Below are 23,443 nucleotides of genomic sequence, written 5' to 3' on the forward strand. Positions count from 1 at the left end.
ACAGCGGTGCTACATGAGCATCATACTATAGAGAAGCCTTCTACTTTTTTTATTCCACTCCATTAATCTAACAGCTACACGTGCTTGTGTCACACTCTTCAGACTAGTTATTCATTTAAAATTCATGCACACTTCATATTAAATATGATGCATTAGCGCACATTAAACTCACCAGCCGTATACAAAGCAGTCATTAGTAGTTAACAGCTGGGCGGATGTGTAGCGGCACAGCAGCGAGAAAAATGTCAAAACAGCTGCATAAGTTATGATTTTGACCCGATACTGGTGCTGCATAAGAGTCAAAAGATCACACTGGGATAATCGTGTAGCTGATTTGAGAAACATCCACCCAGTGTTTGTTGATACATGTCAGTCAGGGCTATAATCGACTGATTACACCACTATCTGTTAACACTGCCTACACAATTATGCCTCTGTGTGTAGTCCAGGGTTCGTTTATCATTAGCAGCAAAGGTTATTCTGAATGGGTCAGTTCATCAAACACTTCCCACCTCATCATTCATTTTAGATGTTTTTTTCCAGTTATTTTAAAACTGCATTATCTAGAAAACCACTTTTTACGGTGAATTCCTGCTTCTCTGTGGAGGAGTGTAACCCAGGTTAATATAAAATGATGGATTACGAAAATGAACGTTTTATTTATGGCGGCCAAAGATTATAATAATATATATAATTATTATTTTTTTAAATGTGTTTGTTTTAAAATAAATGGCCTAAATTTCATTCAGTGCCTGCTATTTACTGGGTGAAATTGGATTTGACATCAAGCAGTGCTATAAAAATGTCTAAAAATGTTTTACCTTCATCGCTTAAAGCATTTTTATTAGCAAGCTAATGACAGTAGGGGCCTGAAATGTTGTTATTAAGAATTGCATTTTTGCCCTGGCACCTTTTTAAGCCAATGTGGCAAACACCTTCATCTTAAACGCAAAACATCTGCAGTTCAAGACCAGAAAGAGACACAATCTCAGCTTCACAGGTTCACAAGCTAGGACCCTCCTTGTGCTGGCCCCCAGCTTGGATAAATGGGGGGGTGAGGTTGTGTCATAAAGGGTGTAAACGAGTCGTCCCTTCAGAAATAAGGAGCCAGCTACTTAGCTAATAGATATGATAAGTATAAGATGTGACAATATGATAATTGTGGTGCACTCAAATCACAGAAAAACGAATCAGTAACACGTTGCAGAGCAAACATTCGGACATTAGACACCAGCTTGTGGTAAAAGTTCTCATCCTCTTTCACCTCTGTTTCATCCTCTGACGCTCAAACAGTTGAGGTAAAATATTCAGGCTAGCATCCAGTTCTTTTGAATAAACCATCATGTTTTCTGTTCACTCTCAGTCGACTTTATTATATGCATTACACATAAAAGATATACCCTTGAAGTATCACTGACATAAGACACACAGAATATAATAAATGTTGCAGAGGCTGCTTGGTGTCGAGTGTGTGTCTGAATAAATGCGCAGCAGCATGCACGCTCAGCAAAACAACCCCGGGAACATGAAAGTTTAACAAAGCCGGTGCTTGCATTTAGGACACCAAAGCACCAAATGTCAAAGTCACGGATATTGCTTTGTGCAGTGTGGCCACACAGAGTGCAATATGTGGTATACAATATATTAGAGCTTTAAGTTAGACTTTTCTACTTGGTTATATGTTTTTTAGTAAAGCTTACATAAGGTTTAAATACAAAATTTAAAAAAATAAGAAAGGACAAAAGTGGCTTGGCACCAGATTTTTATAACATACATACAATACAAGATATTTATTATTAAACATTATACTTTTCACAGGAAAAAAATCTCTATCTATATACCTGATAGTCTTGCTGCTATTTCCACTGATACAAAAAAAAAAACCTTAAAAAGCTATTTTTGTGCAGAAACAATTGCATTTTTTTGTGTTTCAGTGCATTAACACCGAGGCTCACTCAACTAATTAGAAATGACGAAAAAAAAAATACAAAAAAGTGTCATTCAAGTAAAACTGAAATGGATGGCAACAGTAAAGAGATGTTGATGACTGGCAGGATAAGTAGAAGATGGTTTATTCAAAAGAAGAAACATTAAATAAGTGCATGTGAGCAAGAACGTGGTTTTCAATTCACGTTCTTTGATTTATATTATTCCTTTCATTTAGTTGTGATTAAACAAGATCAATGTTCAATACACAGGCCAGTATTACCTAAAGCCCTTCCCCTTCCTGATTTCTTACTTTTTTGCATTTTTGTCACATATACATGTTTCATTTCGTCACACAAAGATAACCAGTGTCAATGCAAAATGCAGTTTTTAAATAATGGATTCATTTATTGAAGGAAAAAGTTATCCAAACCTACATGGCCCTGTGCGATAAAGCGATTGCCCCCTAAACCTAATAACTGGTTTTGCCACCCCTAACAGGGAGAACTGTAATCAAGTGTTTGTGATAGAAGCCAATGAGTCTTTCAAATCACTGTGGAGGAATTTTGGCCCACTCCTCTTTGCAGAATTGTTTTAATTAAGACACATTGGAGGGTTTTTGAACATGAAGGTCATGCCAAAGCATCTCAGTCAGATTAAACTCCTAACGCTGACTGGGACGCTCAAAGACCTTCATTTTGTTTTTTTGGTTTTTTGAGCCATTCAGAGGTCGACTGGCTTTTGTGTTTGTCCTGCTGCATAACTCAAGTCCACCTGAGCTTTAAGACATGAACAGAAGGCCAGAAATTCTCTTACAGGATTTTGAAAAAGATGAAAAAGAGTTTTCACATGACTGTATATAATCCTGTTAGAATAGAATAATATATTACATAATCTAACTGGACCACAGAGCAAAGTCTGCTTTCCACCCACCTTGTTGTTGTGACAGAGACTGGGTACTTTGATATACGAGATAGATTTCACACCCTCTGGGTGAATGAAGGGACGGCTATGTTAAGGTTAGGATGTGGACCCAAGTAACCTTGCCAAAAGTGAAAGGTCCCTGATGGGATGACCAGTCAAGCGTGCAGTCAGGCTGAGTGTCTGCTTTCTCTTCTCCCCACACACTGTCAGGTCAGTAAACTCTACTATTGTGCAATATCACCCTACATTTTTTCCAACCCTCTCCATTTCTGTAACATCAATACACACACACGCGCGTGCGTATACAAACACAGCCTAGAGTGCAAAATGGGATCTCTAATGCATCCACTGAAGTGGTTTTAGCTATCTGACTGCAACATGATACCAGCATGGCTTATAGTGTTATTATACTGCAGCTACTCTGTAGAGTCATGCTTTCGCCAATCTTTCTTCTTCTTTTTAGTTCAAAACATGAACATGAATATCTCAAAGATTAAATACTGATATATCCACTGGTCCTCCTTACTATCAAAATGAATCAGAATCAGTCATTTGGTACATTTAAAAATGTTGACGTGTGCACTCAAATGCCATATTTGAACTCATTTCTGATATATAGTAATATTTCACAATAACAAAAGCATGTGGAAAAATTTAATTTTACCATGAATTCTTAGTCACAAAGATAAAGAAAAGGTTATATAATGCTAAAATTCCACAGCAATCATCCAATGTTTGTCCAAGGTTTACACAGATGGAGATAAAATGACCCAGGTTTTACATTATGAACTGAAATTTTTGTTTTTGTAGTACAGTTTGTCATATTTACTCAATCCAGCGTGGAAGTTGAATGAAAATGTCATTTTTTCCATTGTTGTGACTTTGATCTTGAAAAATATTCCATGTGGTTTATTTTACAGTGCTGTGAAACTGAAATAAGCATTATTCCGAATTATTGTCATTGAGTGACTTTTTTTTATTAGTGCTGGACTATATTATATTAATATATTATTAACTAGCCAGTTATCAGACATTTTTTGATGTATTTGTCCCAAATTACAGATCCTGATTCATTCTGATGGTAAGAAAGATCAGTGAAGATGGTTTTGAGGTATTCATTCAATTCAATTCAATTTTGTTTATACAGCGCCAAATCAAAACAAGAGTCGCCTCAAGGCGCTTTATATTGTAAGGTAGGCCCTACAATAATACAGAGAAAAACCCAACAATCATATGACCCCCTATGAGCAAGCGCTTTGGCGACAGTGGGAAAGAAAAACTCCCTTTTAACAGGAAGAAACCTCCAGAAGAACCAGGATCAGGGAGTGACGGCCATCTGCTGCGACCGGTTGGGGTGAGAGAAGGAAGACAGGATAAAAGACACGTTCAAACATTTCCACAGCAAAAAAATAAAAATAAAAAAAAATTGAAAGGGGGTCTTTGGACCATTTTTCAAAACAAATATAACTTTAAAAGTATTTGATATATAAAGCTAAAAATTTCACAGCACTCATTACATATGTTCAATCTTTGCATCATAAACATTTTTATGCAAATCTGCAAACGTTTAAGCAGAAAATGTTCTCAAAATCGACAGATTTGAGATGGAATGACTAAAGCAAGGCCTCCATTATCAGTTATTAAGGGGTTTTTTTGTCCGCTTGCTATGATGATGAGCATAAATGTTATTGTAACAAAAGCTTTCAGAGCAGTGCTTGAATTAAATCATTTTTAGGAACTAAACTTTTACTCCCTGAGTCTTCACTTGTATTGAAATGGTTCTCCAGATATTTCCAGGGGTTTGAATTCCACTTCTATGGAGAAGTACAGGAATTATGACCTAGTAAACACAGTATCCTGCATTTTCCATAATTTGCGTTATTACCACTCATTAAAGCCTGTTTCCCTGACAAACTCATACATATTCCACACCTGCTGGTTGTCATAAATGTTTCCACAGCCCACGCTGAAATAAACTCATGACTCACTATGACATCACCTTAGCTATTGTCCCACACTTCATTCAGCTCCTGCAAGGCCACAGTAGACATTATACAGCTTTAGTCATTGGATAGCTGAGTCTATCTGAACATCTTGTACATAATCAATGCCGTGTCCTTTTAAAATCTTTGCCACTTTGTAATGCAGTGTTTTTTTTAATGGGCAGCACCCAAGCTTAGCCCAAGATTACTCCAGTGATTTTCATTTTGAAAACTTTAGATGTGAAAACATAGCAAGCTCTTCAAGCTCCGTACAGTCCAGCAGAGCCTTTTACTCTGAAACAAGCGCTCCTAGATGCTTTTCATCGCTCTGCATTTGTATTAGTGGAAGCTGCACAGTACAAAGTCAGCATTGCCTAGCAACCAGGTGACCTTTCTTATTAGCTGTGTGTGAATGTGCATGTATGAGTGACTGTGATTGTAACAGGCAGGGAAATCCTCACATCAGGGTGGGGAAGCAAACCGGCATGCACTTAAATACAGCGCATGCATATCAGACTTGTGAATACACACACACACAGATGTCTCTTATAGGAAGTGACATACACTTACAATTACCATTCAACACATGCACACACTGTAATTAAATATGAGAAAGATCACTCTCTGTCCTTAGTTTGCCACAGGGAGAAAAAACGAGTATGTCCACTAAGCAAACATCTAGCTGTCTCCCCTCTCTCGAGCACTGGCACACCCACTGCAGTCTTACTGCACATAAAATGCAGCACAGTGGGATGGGATGCCTTGCTTCAGGGCAAAGCATTAAACTGTTTAAGTGAACAGCAACACCCTATCGTATCCACAGCTGGACAAGGTTAGAGAGGAAAAGTAGTTTGGTGAAGAAGTGACAAAACAGGCACTGCGTACCTGTCAGGTCCATAGTAATTGGTTCAGGTGCGTCATCGCACAGCAGGGTCAATCTGGTCACCTTGACATTAGGACCAGAGGCGTCTGAAGAGGAGAAACAGTCCATTATTGCAGAATTCAAGTACCTGCTTGGCTTTTGTTTGTTCAGTTTTCATCTTTTCTTTTATTCCTGATTGACTGAGCTCGACATCATGAACAGTAGCAGGGAAAATGAACAAGCTGGCCACATTAGATATCACTTATTTGATCTGTAATCAGAGGCTGGCCATTGCACTAATGCTGGAATATCAAAAGGCATCTTAAAATACAGTATCTAACATTTAGAAGCACTAGAAAAACGTCTTGTCCCAAGCTGGTATTTAGAGATAGTTTCGGTATTCAGCATACAGCTTCTCTTCAATGATAAAGTCATCTCCCCTCTTTGCTGCTTTTCCATTGTCTCATTATAGCCTTTCTTACAGAATTCAATGCTACTAAGCTGTAGATGAGGTGGTGCTGAGTTACAGCAGTGAGGGAGTCAGAGCTGTACTGATATCAGCTGCCATAACACTGGCTGCTGGGTTAGAGATGCTGAGACAAGCAGGTCCGTAGGAAGTGTGTGTGTGTGTGTGTGTGTGTGTGTGTGTGTGTGTGTGTGTGTGTGTGTGTGTGTGTATGTGCAGGTTTGTGCATCACAAATTGTTGTTGTAAGTGGATAGTATTAAAGTATAAAGCTGCAGTAAGACTGGGCACCAGCGTGAATCATGAATCTTCCTCTTCCACGGCCAAAGAATAAACACACACCAACCTGCCATCATTGCTTCTGGCCCCAGCAGGGTCTGCTTGTACTTCACCAGACTTTCATCATCCTTGTCCAGCTCCTGAATCTCCTGCAGGGACTTTTGAGCTGGAGGGTTGTAGTTGAGATTTCGCTCATCATCTTCCTCCTCGATGGGCAAGTCATTCTTTTCAGCAATCAGACCTTTGAGAAAGAAGAAAGAATATCATATTACAGATGCACATTTTCTTGCAGTTTGCAGGCTGGGTGGGACCAGTGCTTATATGATGTACATTTCCACCCCCCTTTACTCACCGTCATCATCATGTTATTTTTTTTCATATTTAAATCATTAACACTAAAAATCTGTTTTTAAAAAGTGAATATTGTTACACTTCACACCTTTGGACTATTAATGTTTAGATGTGTTTACTTGCAGTTGCACTACATTAGCAGGATTAGCACAAACTAGCTGCTATATATTTTCTAGCTGAGTATTTCATCCATTTATTTTGGAAGCTTGTTTCTGCTACTAAAAAAGAAAACATTGCCATGTCAAAATTTTAACTTCTTAGCTCACAATTTTGACTTTTAACCTCCTAGGACCTGGCGTCCACATATGTGGACATCACATTTTGGGTTGTCTAAATTTTGTCTAAATTTGGCCTGATATCCACTTACAAGGACATAATACTGCCACTGTTCTATCAGAATTTAAAATCAGTGGCTTCTTATTTGGATTTCATTTTTCTCAGAAACAAAAATGAGTTCAGGTAATTCTTTGTTTTTACATTCATCAGGTCCAAATCACCCCAAATAGCAAAGAGAAATTAAAAATGCGTGTCATGAAAGAGTTCGGGTCTTAGGAGGTTAAAATTATTTTGTTAATTTCAAGTTATTTTCCCAGAAAGTTTACATTAGTAAGTTGAAATTTTTACTTGTGGATGGGGAAAAATGTTTTTCCTTCTTTCAGTTGCAGAAACAAGCTTACATATAGCCCTTTATTTGTCACATATTGTAGAGCATACTGTTCACATGCTATTCACATACTGAATAGCAACAAACAAACAGAGCAATGGTAGCGGTAGCAAGCTAAACACAATCTCAGTTGTGATTACAATTTTCAAAACTTAACACAGATGAGCACTTCTGAAACATTTGTAGTGTAAAACGCAATGCTGTCCATGGCAACACATCTAATCTGAAGAAACGCCTGGTCAAGTACAAAATAAATAAAAGCTAAAGGGTGTATTGTATTTGGTAACCTGGTAGCCAAATGTTAGCTAATGTTAGCATGCCTCCTTCCAACTTTTACGAAGTTGAACCCACAGCACATGATGATGAAGAAATGTTTATTCATGCACTGACATGTTCTCCAGGGAGTCTAATAAGCTGTTATCAGAAATATGTGTGGTTAATATTTTTACATTAGCGGCACTGAAATTTCTTATTAGCATGCTAGTTACGCTAAACATGTTAACCATATGTGAGATAGTATGCCTAAAACCTAAGTATACAGTAAGCAATAGTTGTCTAAGATTACTCTTTAATACTGTTGTATGCAAACACTGTGACAATGGCATCAACATCACTGACATTATCAGACAATATGGAATTACTTTGTAAGCAAAAATTTGCACTCTATCATTCTAAAACAAGTAAAGTACCAATAAACAAGTAATTAGTACTAAATTCCAAGAACTGGTACAGGTATCAAATGTGAAACGTACTCAGCCCTTAATTACAACAAAATACCTTAGGTTTGACAAGCACCTGTATACTATCAAGAAGCCAATTATAACTGTCTGCCTGACAGTTATCTAATTGCAAGTAAGGAGAACAACCCTGTCAGCAACGTTCATCTGCAGTAAATATTTCTGTTATATTTCTCAGGCAACACAGGCAGGATTGCTTCATGTCAGCTATATGATGCCTTTTACTCCACATAAGTCTGCTGGCTGCAGCCATCCGGAGTTTGATTTCATCAGGGATTTTGATTCAATACTGAAATTTACAGACATTCGATAATGTGTTCTGCAAGCCAAAATTTCATTTCAGCATCTCCATCTCATGTGCACCTCCAGAGAGTGATGCTTGCAGGCCGGAATAGTTATATAAATGAAAGGATGTGACCAGATAATGCCACATACATGTCAGCACTGGCTCATATTTACAGGGATGTACAAAACGTCTAAAACAGGTTGTAGAATTTTGTACATTAGATATCAATTAATAATTTTTTTTTAGTTTAGTTTATTTTTACATAGGGACAAGTGTGTTATATGAACCAGGCAACACCCCACAACAAAGCTAGATTGCCTGTCGCTAGTTAGGTATTTATAACAACATTGTTTCAGTTTAATTTTAAAAATTTTAAAATGATCCCAATCAGGCTCTGGGTTTGAAGGCAAAAAATACTCCGAGCACAGAATATTGTTTGACAAACAAGAGGCAACTTGCCTTTAAAACTACTATATCATGCTACTAGTTACTAAGCCCAGAACTTTCACAGGAACCACAAAGTCCCTGAGCTCATTTATGTATAAACATGTATAAACTTTAGATTGGTGAATGTGATAAAATGATCAGAACTTAAAAGTTTCTAAAGCACTTTACACCCTTTTTCACTCTTGTTAATGCAGGTGAATCATCAGAGTGGGCCCTGATGAACTGATTTTATGTAGCTCATGGGCAAAGCAGTGTGCAGGTTGTGAAACTTTTCTGGGCTGAGAAGGGCAAAAAATGTCCTGATGGCATTACGGGCCTGTTGTCAGTCATTGATGACTACTAAATCTCCTATATCAGTGCATACAAATCTGAATGTGTTCCAGCTTGCCTGTAGGTCAGGCAGGATTTTCATGATGTATTGGGCACTCTACTAAATATGATTCTGGCACATTTAGAGGGTGCAAAAACCTTTGCACCCTTTTTTAATTAAATTTTTCTTCAGCTTATATTTCTATTTGAGACCTGTGAGGATTCATATCATTGATCCTGACTTGATATGTTGGTTATAGCGTGTGATGGTTGATGGCATTTTATCCAATATTCTTTCCTCCACTGGACCACCACAGGAACATGTTCTTTTGATGATTTTCTTTGTGCTCTATACTAATGAGTGCCAAAGCCAGGTACCATATTCTTAAGTAAGGAGTGCAAGTTGTCCTTCTTGGACTTATCAAAAACTATGGAGATGATTGTGGATTTTAGGAGGAAGCCTATGACCATCTCCCCTGTGGTGATAAAGGATACATGTGTGGAGTCTGAACTGATTATAAGCTGGACTTTGAGATTCAGGTGGATGATGTAGCCTGCTAGTGCATATACTTTTATCACAAGCTTTTCTTTTTCATGTCAACAGCACTTTTATGAGACGTTCTTTGGTCGCAGGTCGCTGAACCTAAAAAACAAAAACAGAAGCTACGTACAATGTGCAGCAAACTTGCAGATGTGACCCTGAAAGACCTTCCTTGCCTGTGCAAGGTTAGTACACTGACTGCCTGATGAGTGCACGGAATTTATTTATGTTCTGCTACTAATTGTGACTAAAGGGTTGCCCAGAGATTGAGTGTGTTGCTCACTAACAACTACCTTTGATCATAAGGTGATTGCACAGGTTGCCTGATAGAGGCAACCTTGCAAACAGTTCCAGTTTGATTTGGACTGACTGCAGTTGCTCTCAGAGATTGTTGAAGGTTTCCACATAATTGCTGCCTAAGTTATAAATGCAGACAGATTGCCAACCTATTGCCATCAGCCTGAATGAGTCTTTGTCAATGAGCACATCTTGGGGGAATTGGCTCAGTTTTCTGCCAGCTGGTTATAATCTGGTTATGTTCCTGTAGAGCAGGAAGGTTGCTGAGTACAAATGTAATAGTTAAATGTGAATTTCTGTCCATATAGAGAGCAATCGATGTGTGATTTTCAATGATTTATTTCAGTAAATTGCTCTATAATCAGAAACAAGCTGCATTTAATGGCGAACTTGAGCCCATTCAATGACAGACTGATAGCAAACTGACTTCATCTTATGGCAACATTAATGACAGGTTTTAGTGACAGTGTTGGTGTATTTGATCTCATTTTGCAGCAAATAAATAACTGAACTGACATCATTTTTATTGGATACTCAGATATTGACAGTTGGCATAATTTGCAGTTGAAGAAAATGGTTTAAATTACAATCGCAGTCATATCGCATAGTCAGTGAAGTATTCTGATAATATTGATCATATTGCTGGGTGCCTGTTTAGTCCCACCTCTACAAGCCCCTCCTTATCAAAGGATTTAAGTTGCCTCTGTGTGGCTGCAGATAACATATGCCAACGTGCAAATATATACAAATATACTCAAAAACCTATACATGCAGCTGACATCTGTCTTTTGAATGAATCGCTGTATTCTTCATGTTGCATTGCCTTTTTATTGCATTTTGTTTGATGGTTATGTGATTTCTGCTGATTGTACAAAAAAATTAATTTCCCCTTTAGATTGATACAGACATCCTTGATCCTTTGTAACCACTTTACAAAGAATAATGTAGCTTTGAAGACAATAAAACATTTTCTCATTAATGGACAAACGTTATATTCATGCTGCTTATATTTCATCACAGCCCATCAGTCATATTGGACATGCTGGAATAAAATCTCTCTCTCTTTTTTTTAAAAATTACATTTTATGATTGAAGTTAGCAGCACATTCTTTCTAACTTCCACCACACACACACACACACAGACACACAAACATATTGAGACAGAAGAAAGATAATTTCTTACATAAAGACATAACACGGTTACAGACACAGATGCACAATGCATACCTCTAGACCCCAATTATATGTAGAAGAGAAAACGCACACAAACTGTGCCACGCACATCTATTTAGTGCCCAGTAACAGCCCCGTGTAATAACCTCTGGTTCTGTTTTTACTGTTCATAATGAGATGACACAGTGTACATCACCCCAGAGCTGTGTGTAGAGGTAATTGGATGATACGGGGGAGTACACAAACGCACTTGCTTACACACAAAACACAGAGATGCACACAAACCGAGCGGTACCTGTGCATTGTCCTTTTGAATGTCTGTTACTTACAGTAGCACCCCACCCAGTCAGGGCCAAACACGGCTGCTTTCACCTATTACCATGGCAACACTTTCAACTCTGCTTTCAGTGACATCATCCTTAAAGTGCATCTGTTTTATATGACCAGATATACAGCAAGAGAGCCATCGTGAATCAGCTTTAATACTGCACATATGTTTGTAAAACTAGATTTTTAATGGTTATATTCTTTTCCTAAACCCATGTTAAGTAAGGTTATTGCTAGACAGCTAATTCCCTATCATCACTTACCACACTAATGTTAATTGTTCTGGAGCACTAAAAGCAATGATCTTGACTTGACAAATGATTTTTTCATTTGTAGTTAGTCATCGTTGTTTAATTAAGCGAGTAAGTAATAAGCCATCCATTTGCTGTACCCACTTATCCTTTTAACAGTGTCACAGGGGGCTGGAGGCAATCCCAGTCGACACTGAATGAGTGGACAGACAGCCATCAATCACAGGTCTGACACACACACACTCACACACACACAAACACACACACAAACACACACACACACAGACAAAGAACCGGTCATGTTTATATTGACAGGAAAATTAAACTGCAAAGACAACCCACGCAGGGACGAGAACAACATTAAGTTTACACGCACAGGCCGCTGTTGGCCTATTGGCTTGTAATGAGGCTAGAAACAGCTGCCACACAGCACCACAGGTGACTTTAGGCACATCAAAACATTTTATCTAAATCTGCCACTAAAAATTCAGTCATTACATTTTTCATCGTAAGAAAGTTTACTCACAAGGTCAAACTCAAGAGTAACTGCCGTGCTTTTAAATAACTGGCAATAACAATTTCTTACTTCCCAAAACCGCCAAGAGCTTTTCCTGGATTTTAACATTAAATATGCATATACTGTGAAGCATTATAGACTAGCATAGCAACAGCCGCCAACACTAACACAGAAGTGGAGTTCTCAAAACTGCAGTTCCTTAAATGTCTATTTCAGGCTGATGTCAAACTCCCATGTTAAGATGCCCAACCTTGGAAAAAAACTTAACAAGCACAGCCTAGTCCAATACCAGATTTGGATTAAATTACCTTGGTTCTTTTTATATAACACTGCCTTTTAAAATGTGCTAAGGCCTGAAGATATGCATTATTAGGGACATGGCCTCTTTGACCTACTTGTGGATACTGAAACTGAAGCCGGTACCTGTGTCACCTCTAATTTAAAGCTAATTTGACTCACAGAACTAGAACTCGCGGCTGTGTTTGTGCCTACAGGAGTATTTTAATACAATTATGTAACAAATAATGAACCTTAGCGTGGTTAATTAACAGACCCTTCAATCTTTTAATGATCTAGTTTGATCTAGTTACTTATTAGCATATAACAGTGGTATGACTTTTACAGATTAAAAATTATGGTTACGTGTTTTTCTTCATTTAAATTTTTAATAGTGACTGATTTTATTTTCAGCAGAACCCGGACCAGCTTATCTAGCACTGCTGTCTCTCAATAGTCTCCCACCAAAGATAACAGATTTATTCACAATGCATGTGCTAAACCGGACAAAGCTGTCCTCCCAGCTTGACAAGCGTCAGTTATTGTTAATAGAAAACTGACATATTTCGTTGTCTCCAAGTCAAGCAGAGTTAAGCCTGTTTCCAGAGACAATAGCTGCATGTGCCACAAGATGGCAATAGTTTAAAGGATGAATGCAAAAAGGAAGATTTATGGCACAAACCTTTGAGATGCCAGGAGACCGATTGCTTTCACTTTAGTACGCTTTAATGATTTCTATTTTTAAATTCACTAGGCAAGTATGTCTTGCCTTGCTTGCCTTGCTTGCCCTGGCCAAACACCACTGGCCACTGGCTAACTAGCTGAGGTAAGTTAACTTAGCTGTCCATCTTTAATCTAAATATAGTCATTTCTGACCCCCAAACAATGATTTTCATCATCATTCAGTGAGACTAAGCAAACTTTCTAGTTGAAGACTGTTTTATTTTAATACAACACCTAAGTAAATCATTTTACATTGTTAGTAAAAACTTGCATAGTTACATTTAAAACCATGTGGCATGTAATATATGGATGGTTCATGTCTTCATGAATGATTCAGCCACCTGTATTTACATATGAAACCCTGCAGTACAAGCAGCACGTGAGTGTGTATGTGCTCGTCTGTTAACACACACTGCGGGGCAAACGTGTTTCTGAGCAGCTATTTAAACCAGTTTCCTCTCTGACATCTGAGAGCTCCTCTTTGATCTCCAGACTGCTGACCTGTCACACTAACTGAATCAATTACCATTTATTTTAAAAAGCAGGATATAGTCCACAGTGGAACAGCCTGAGTGTTTTAACATGGATTCCTTTTGAAGTTGTAGCATGTGATGGAAACTTGTCAAGCTTAGCAAAATATCTCCTCTGTTTGAACAGGTTACATTTTGACATAGGTTATATTAAATCTGTCCCAGTTAATCTGGTTCCTTATGGTGACATTGCTGCAAAATACATAGATGCAAAGGTCTGGGTGACTTCAGTTTTCTAAAGATAAAAATCTTACAGAAAGAAAAGCTCTGTTTTTGTCCAAAAGTGATTCAGAAGCTTCATTAAATCTAAACATGCAGAGCTATAAACTTCCCATATTGTGTGAATCAGAGTGTGTCCATGTGGTCCTCCAACTGTCTCAGCCCCCATCTGTGAAGTGATATTTACTGGTGGATTTTCTTTGATGCTCATAAAACTGCATCATTAACCCATTTGCTTTTCAAACTATCGTCAGCTTCACTGAACATACTCGCTGCTAAACGCTACAAGTTAGAACCAGCCCTTTAAAATAAATATTAAAATCACAGATTTTGGTGTATAGAATGTATGTTTTCAGTTTGTTTTTGTCTTGATTTTTAGAAAAAGGATGAAGAGAGTGCTTCAAAGAAACAAAAGATACTCGTCAGCCCTAAAATGAACTTTATTGCTATTCCGCAGAGTAGGTATTTATTATTCATGCGGATTTCTAGGTGCCTCTAGCTACAGTCTGAGAAACAGAAATTGATACGTAAGTCACTCTGTCATCATTTATTTTCTTCGTTTTTATTTAAATAGATGCAAATTTCAGTTTTTAAAATGCAAAAACCCAGTAGTCAAATCTCAAAGTTTAATAGTGTTTAAAGGAAGTATTAAAGCCTTGCATATGTAAGTAGCATCACAAGACACATCTGGCGGCATTTACAGCTAAACCAACATGTTTAGTGAAAGTCAACACAGCAATCTGTTTGGTGGAGGAGAGGGGGCTTCAGGGGAAGGAGGATACAGAGAGGACTGAACACATGAGAGCTGAAATGTATACTAATGGAGGCATGAGTCACAAACATGAGTGCACGCATTAAAGTTGTTCTTTCATTGGTTCCTTGGTGATGCATGTCTACCATACGACTAAATCTATAGTATAGTTGATATACTTTGGATCATTTTTTAAAGGTTTAGCAGAAATTAATAGCAATAAAAACAATTAGAAACATTACTTCTCAGCTGATTTAACATGACAGCGGAAGGTTTCTCTGTGAGTGACTTTGTGTTTCTGACATCTGGTTTCAAGATGCCAAACTCTGGGCTTCCAAACTAATAATGGGTGATGTGGCAGCCTCCATTTATTATCTACGGTCTACAACAAAATTGACCAATGTGCAAAATCACATCATATCCCTACTCAGCATCATCTAAAGCAAGCAGTCAGCTAGACTACAAGTGGGTCTTTCTGACCTGTAGAAAAATAATTTAAAAACTCCTGTAACAGAGATCACAGACTATTTCATGGAGCACTAACTTCCTTCATTCTGTTTGTTTCCTGGTAACTTCATAAAAAAACATCCTTTAAGTTCTTTGTTGGAGTTCTTTTTGTGGATTAAATCATCTAAATATCGTTTAGTGCAAATGTTTACGTTTTAGACAAAGTCTGAAAGTTTAAGGCGGGGTGTCAAACATATGGCCAGAGGGCCAGAACTGGCCTGCTGAAGAGCAAATATTTTTGACTTTTAATTCCATTTTCATAAGTTTTACAACTTTTCCTATCAATAAAAACCTCCTTGAAGGCCATTCATACTACACCAAAGTAACTAAATAGTAAATAAACAATAACATGAGAAGAGTTCCTGTTTTTTACTATGTAGAATAATGTAGTAGAAATGTCTAATTTTTATAGTGAGTCCTCAGTAGAATTTTAATTTTTTTAACCACACATCTGTTACTTACAGTGCTAACAGATTTCTTCCATTTACTACACCAGCATTTCTTTATCATGTAGAAAAACTGAAACTGTGGAAACGGTTTTTCTTATAAAAAGATATGTGAGCGATTAAATGCATAGTAAAACATCTTTACACTGACAGAAGGGGGAGTTTCACTGGTCTGACCCACTTAAGATATAAAGATATATAAGATATAAAATATTTCCAGTTTTTAGTTTTAGCTTAGCTATTCTTAAAAAGCTGCAGGCTGGAGTTGATTGTGGACAAATAAGCTGTTCATCAACATAATGGAGGCTCTGGGATGAAAATCCAGGTTAAAAAAAAAAATCTTCTTTTGATATTTATTTAAAATAACATATCGCAAATGGAGCATTGTCTTGTAAACGGAAAAGGAACCTTATTGTGAGTAATCAAAGTTTCACGTCCACGACGTTCCTGCGTCTGTTTGCATGATTGCTTCCTGTCTGCCCCCTCCTCTCTTAACCCAGATAACTGTTCACTGTGTCAGAAACACACTTCTTCTTCTTTGTGTGTGTTCGATGTACGTCTGTGACAGAGCGTGTGTGCCCTCAGTGTTGATGTGCTGGGGGGGTCTATAGTCCTTTGAGACGCTCTGTCACTGCTCTGTTCTAATACTATAACGAGACCTCTGGGATACACGCGCAGACTTATATACAAAAAGACACACATAGCTGAAAATAAAAAGGAAGCTTACAGGCCTCTGCACAGCCAGTAACAGCTATGATATGACTGAAAAAAGGCTGTAAAAGCATATCGGGAGACTGTGCAGGCAGGGTTTGTTTCCATCTGTGGAGCTGCTGGCAGAGTGTGGTCTCTCCTGCCACAAATGACTGCACTTGATCCGTCACCTCTACGATTTCAGAGGGGTGATGCAGACATCCTGTCAACACTGGAGACACTCGTAACACTTAATCATGCTAACCAGCAAAGCACTGTAATCTCTGTCCCCGTTTTGCCCTGCTGATGAAAAGCTGAGATGACAAATAAATGACACCAGCTGCTGGTCATATTGGCACATTCACGAGTGACAGTCCGTCTTTGAAATAACATAATGATACTGCAGACATCATTCAGTATGATTTTCACCTGCAGTTTGCAAAGTGCTCAACCTCTTTTAACCTCTGAAAATGCTCTTTTACTCATGACAAAAACTAAAATGTGTGCTATTATTATTAGAAGAACACCATGCATGGTAAACTGTTTACATCTGTTTTCCTAAACTAAATCAAAATTGACTGCAATCATAATGTGGGGTTGCTTCATATCATCGCCATCTGCAGCCATCAAACGTTTTTCAGTAAACCCGCTTATTCTGTCAAAACCCAAATCTCAAGCAGGACAGCATCAGTAATAAATCTCTATTATGAGACAAAACTGGCTGATAGCCGGATCAAGAGAATTCCTCCTTATATGTGAGCCAAGTCAAAAGAGGCTGAAAAGTTGAAAATGTCATTTTCACCATACCTTCTAAATTAACCCAAACATAAATGTGGACATCAACTAATGCAATGTGTTCTGACATTAGGCAGTGATCCAATTCTCATTCAATTTAGTAAGTAAATAAAAAGTAACAAGAAAGAGCAGCGCTGGCTTTTGCCAGAAAGTAAAGTCAATGTGTCATCCTCCAGTTCCAAGACGCTTGTAGTCATAACACCATGGTGCTGTTCAGCAAAACAAACCTGACTCACTGCATATAAATTTAACAAAAATGAAATTTAACAAAACTCTAATAAATAAAGTCGAAATTCCGGTGCCCCTTTTTGTCATACTGACGCTCTCCCTCTGTTGTCTCCCCCTGCTGACCATCAGAAGGACTGCAGAAGGACTGCTGAGCTCCGTATTCTTGAAAATTCACAAACTAAGGTTTGCCATATATTTAATGTTGCGATAATTAAATGTAGTTGAATTACGATTATTATTTCAGTTCAGTTTTTCAGTTTTATTTATTTAGCATCAATTCACAGCAACACTTGCCTCAAGGCATTTTATATTGTTAGGTAAAGAGCCTGCAATATAAGACAGAAATTCCAACGTTCAGATGGACACCTATGAGCACGCACTTGGCGACAATGGGAAGGAAAAACTCCCTTTTAACAGGAAGAAGCCTCTGTGAACCAGCTCAGGGAGGTCATGTGCTGCGACGCGTTGTGGGATGAAGAGAATGAGAAAGAAAGAGAAGAGAAAAGAAAAGGGAGAAGACAAATGGTAACATAATGTTAATTATGGCAAATGTTAAATATGTAGTTGTGGCATATGGACACATATGGACCACAGAAGAACTGTTCCGTCCATCATGGCAGGTCGAGTAGCCGCCTGCAGCTATAGCAACATAACTAATGGAAGATTCATGGTCACCTGATCCAGCTCTAACTACATGCTCTATCAAAAAGGAAAGTTTGAATCCTAATCTTAAAAGCAGAAAGGGCGTCTGTCTTCCCAATCCAACTCGTATTACTGCTAACACAGCCATGGCATCTTTACCTTGCAAGCTAATGTACCATTATGCTTGATTATCCACTGGCTTTTGCAAATTTAGTCATATGAGCAGACTGGGAAAATGAACCTGCACCCTTTAATCATCATCCTCTTTTGTTAATGTTTGGCACACACACACACACAGACACCCAGGCGCAGTAATATGTCCACAGCTGCTCTGTCAGCCTTGATGAGACAGCAGGTTGTCTAATTGACTGACTTGATTGCCCTCGTATGCGTCTGTTCACCCATAAAAACCTCATTTATCACTAATAGGACACAAAAAAGGAGGCGGGATGATGAGCGTAAACAGATACCACGGATAGCTCAGTAGGTAGAGTGGTTGCCCCATGATCGAAAGGTCGGGGGTACGACTCCACTGAACAGCTACCCTGAGGTACCCCTGAGCACACTGCTCCCCGGGCGCTGCGCTGGTGGCTGCCCACTGCTTCACTGGGTGAATGGGTTAAATGCAGAGGAGTAATTCCCCTACGGGGACTAACACATACACATTATTATTATTATTATTATTAGATACAGTGGTTTTCTTAGATCTGGCACCTGACAATGTGTGTGTATGCAGACCTGAGTGGTGGAAGTGAGCAAGAGACGGCAAGACAGGAGAAGGATTAGGGAGGGAAACACAGAAGTTATGTTGTTGAATCTAAAGAGAGAATAAAGAATATTTGGATGAAAAAGAGGGGCAGACGTGAAGGAAGAAGGAGGCAGGTATGGAGCATCAGCTCTATTCAGATGTAAAAAAAAGGAAAAAATGACAGTATAAACGAGAAAAGAGGGAGAAGCAAGCATGGGAATCATGTGGGTTATAAAATGCAGAGGGACTAGAAAAGAAAAGAGATTTCCATGAGGCATTTTCAAGGCCTGCTGCTCGCTGTGTGAGACAGTGTTTGCTGATTGACAGCTCATGAAAAGCGTTCAGCCACTTGGGCCTCACCCACTCATCCAGTGTCTCTCTCTGTATCTGCCACACATACACACAACACGCTTTGTAAAATATCCCGAGCTGCTCCCTTTTCTTTCCAGGTAACAGCTGCTGACAGAACACGTCAATCTCAAGGTATCCCTCTGCTTTCTTTGTTTTCTGGTGATGTTTATTTTTTTCCCCAATACAATAAATCCCCATCTTCCTTCTGCCCAGTTTCTTCCTCACCTGCTCTAACTATTTCTACCTTCCCTCTTTGCTCTCTTATGTTTCTTCGCTCTCTTTCCACCACAAACTCCACTGATATGCTTCCCATTCATCCTAGCTTTATCATTTTGCTCCTTCGTCTTGCCGTTTATCTTCCAACTCAGTCACCTCCCACGTTCCTATCAAATTCTCCTACACGTCCTCAAAATTCTGTCCTGGCCAAATGACGATATTTGATGTGTCATATCCACAGGGAAAAAAATGTACAGAGGGTGCATTTACATTTATCTTCAACAAGAAATGATGCAAAGATTACCACAGTCAGATTTTGATTGTAAGGAACTAGTAAGTGTAGCATGTTTAAGGATATTGGACCCAATATGATGAATGCATCTAAATGAAGGCATGGAAGCATGAGCGAGTAATTTTACTTTGAAATTCCTAATTAAAGGTAGATTAACAGAGAAAAACTGGCTTCAGTTCGAGAAATGAAAAGCAGCTGAACTTTAGGCCGCCGGAAACTGAAGCACTGAGTATTCAGTCTGCAGGAGAAACAAGCTGAGAGCTGTAACACTGCTGCACACCTGGAGCGGCGCGATCACGTCAAACTGCTGTTTGAAATTCATACAGTTAATAGAATAGATTATCTGTGCCTTTCTTGGCTCTGAAGCACATTACTTCTCCACTTAAGAGACCACACCGCTCCTGTGGCTCTGTCCTTAAATCATGCTCGTTTTTCTTTTCTAAACCTCCCAAAAACACACACTTATACACACACCTGTGTGAAGGGAAACCCCAGCGCTTTACCACCATCTGGTACTGCACCGGGGTTCAACAATACTGCAGTGTAACAGACACGCTCGCACAGTTTTATCTTGCATTTATTATAGTTTTGCAAATGCAGAAGATGCTGTTAAAAGTAATGCAGAACGTTGGTGATGTAATATGACTCCTGCATACACTGTGTAACCTTTTAAATGCACACACACCCACACCTTTTTCCCTCACCGTTCCAGACACACTTTTACAAAAAATGTCAAAAGCTGGCAGCGTGCATGCAGATGCACATGAAGACATGCGCATGCATACACAAGCCACACACATGCACACAAAGAGACACACGCAGGATACTGTAAGATGTGATCAATAGCTATTGATCTGCCACCTTTGGCTTGTCTTGGCAGCGCTTCATGTCAGACATAAAAATGTCCACACCCGGCAGGATGGAGACAAATTGCACACAGACTCACAGATACACACACACATACACATATGAACATCTCTTAAACACACACACACAAATTAGATTTTATCTCTAAATCATGAAAATTCAGCACAAATCGATAACTGATTAGCAGCAACATTAACTTCAGTCACTGAAGTTGCATTAATTCACACACACAAAGACACACACACACACACACACATGCTCGCGTGCACTTCTTCATCGCCTCACCTCTGTAGCACATAGTTAGCCAGAGCAGCTCCAGCACCTGACCGCCAAACTCACACACGTCCAATCCCAGCATGGTGCCTCTCTGCGGGGCTTTACTCTGTGAGACGGCAGGCTGAAGTAGAACCAGAGAACCTCCACAGGTAGCAACAAAGTGGCAGAGCAGGGATCGATTAAAAAGAAGAGAATCCACAGAAGTGTTTGAATAGAAAGAAAAGAGGTCAGGCAAGCATCTCTTCCTCTGAGGAAATAACAAGAAATACGTATTTACAGGTGTAGAGGGTTAAAGAGAAAGAGGACCGGCGTGAGAGAAACAGCAGAGGGAAGCAAGGAGGTATCCTTGGGTGTGGGTGTGGATGTGATAGGATGTGTGTGAGCTAGGAAGAGAGAGAGAGTGAGAGGGTGGAGGGAGGTCGAGGGAAGGGAAGCAGCAGACGTGAGAAGCAGCCGGCTTTCTGCGCTACTTCTAGTCTTACATACACTAGAGTTTAGTGACAAAAGGAAAAAAAGAGATCTAAAGGCTGAGGATGCTGTCAGCTGTTTCTGGATGCAGTAAGGGTGCTGGAAGAACAGCGGTAGGCAGACGCTGGCTCAGCCGGCAGAGCTGTCTGCAGTTTAGTGTGTGTGTGTGTGTGAGTGTGTGTGTGAGTGTGTGCGGTGCTCAGACGCTGGCTATCGATTCGCAGACAAGCATGGAACCCCTCCCCTCCCGCATCCCTCCCTCCCTCCCCTCCCCTCCTCATGCCATCAGCCCAGCGACTGCAATGAGCTCATCCTTTTACCCCCCCCCCCCACACACACACACTCTCCCCCACCCTCCTCCGCTCTTCCTTGCATCCCCTCCTTCCTTTCTTCCACACCTCACTCTTCGCGCCCCCTCCAACTCTCTCATGCTTTCATTTCCCCTCTTCGTTTTTCATTACTTTTACGAATTCTCACGTGGCGTCCGCTCTCTCCTCCTTCACCTTTGTATCACAGTGTCAAGCCAACTCTCTCTCTGTTTCCCTATTTATCTCACTTCCCCTTTCCTTCAGCTTCATCTTGTTCTTTATCTCCCTCTGGCTTTAAGTGACCACGCCCTGTCAGCGGCATGCTTCAATCACGACGGTCACTCTCATTCTTTGTCTTTCAGTCTTTTTTTTATACATCATCACTGTTTTGGCTCCCTATCTTTTCTTCAGATACCTCTGATGCCACGAGGGAGGTTGTGGTGCTGGAGAATACAAAAGGATTTGCTTCCCCCACTTGACAATCAGACACACTCCTTTTCACTCATGTCTACGCACACATGCCTTCTTATTTTGTCATTCAGGGGTTGTCCAGCTGTCACCTAACATACTACTGGAGGCAACTTCTCTATTTCCCTGCCTATCACCCTCTCAGAGTCTGCTAGCAGTTTGCATGATGTTGTTTGATGTCATCAGGAATAACAGTAATAATAAAAAAGGAAGTTTATTAGCTTGGCGCTTATCAAAACCCAGCATTACAAAGTGTTTTGCATGTGGTCATGCATGAATACAGAGGCTGGCATCTGGAATAAAACTGAGTAAAATCAAACATGCATTTTGCCACCATGACTTCAGCAACTGACTTCTGGACTTGGCATTTTGAAGCATCATTGCTTGTGTTTTTGGCCACCTTAGCACTAGCTATCAGCAGTTGCTTGCTAGCACTTAGCTAGTGATAACAGAGCAAAAGGACACTGGACTTCACTCAGCAAAAATTTCAGGAAACGTTTTTGGATGAGCTGAAGGCCAATTACAATGATTAGGAAGAGGCCAACAACACCAACATGATTTAGTTACTCAAATTAGTGAATGTGAGGTCTTTGCAGAAAGCAGCTAGCTACAATTCTTGAAATACCTGCAGATCAAAGTGACCACACCCCTAACTATGAGCCTTAACAAAATAGAAAAGTTTTTCAAATAAAAAAAAAAGAATAAATAAATTACAAACTCTCATACAGTCGTCGCAACAGCAGACAGTGATAATCTAATTGCTTATTTTGCGAGTGTAGACTGTATAACCGGTGGACATAGCCACTGTTACGTCACCTAAAGTGCCATTTTGAAGCCTCAAGATGAGCGTTTTCGCCGTTCCACCATCGTGAGAGGAGAGTTGGGTCTGATTGTGGCACTGAATGCTTAACTATCGATTCATGATTGACTCGCTTGCTAATGAGAAAGCACTTTGAGACTGCAGTTTGCCCCCCAATTTGAAACATAGTATGACCAAAATTTACAAAATAGATGTAACTTTTTAATTCACTGACCCAAAATTAATGACTGAGCCCATAAACTCATCAGGAAAGTGTTTAGAGGGCTCAAGTTAGAAAGCTGTTTTCACATAGACTTCTATAGGACTGGAAGCCTTTTTGCAAACACAGCTGTCGCCATCTGGTGGTCTTTAGATAGAATGCAGGTTTAAGACACTTCTGTATTGGCTTCATTTTTCAGACCTGAAGCTACAAGCGTGTCTAATGCTTCCTGTATCTGGGAGCCAATACTCATGTGGCCATTAGAGGAACTGCAGTTAATTTTTAA

The 23,443-nt window shown here is 39.4% G+C and overlaps 1 protein-coding gene across 1 annotated transcript in view; it reads right to left on the bottom strand.

The window, feature by feature from the left end:
* The window catches only part of arhgdig (Rho GDP dissociation inhibitor gamma), a 32,492-nt gene extending 10,939 nt beyond the window's left edge, over nucleotides 1-21,553 (bottom strand). The window contains exons 1-3 of the mRNA XM_006798030.3: nucleotides 20,904-21,553; nucleotides 6,505-6,678; nucleotides 5,718-5,801 (exon numbers count right to left, since the gene is read on the bottom strand). Coding sequence (XP_006798093.2) covers nucleotides 5,718-5,801; nucleotides 6,505-6,678; nucleotides 20,904-20,976 — 331 coding nt within the window. The 5' untranslated portion in view covers nucleotides 20,977-21,553. The remainder of the gene's footprint in view (nucleotides 1-5,717; nucleotides 5,802-6,504; nucleotides 6,679-20,903) is intronic.
* Between the last annotated feature and the right edge of the window lie 1,890 nt (nucleotides 21,554-23,443).

The sequence above is a fragment of the Neolamprologus brichardi genome, chromosome 4, assembly GCF_056152115.1.
Source record: "Neolamprologus brichardi isolate AB-2024 chromosome 4, ASM5615211v1, whole genome shotgun sequence".
Classification (NCBI taxonomy): domain Eukaryota; kingdom Metazoa; phylum Chordata; class Actinopteri; order Cichliformes; family Cichlidae; genus Neolamprologus; species Neolamprologus brichardi.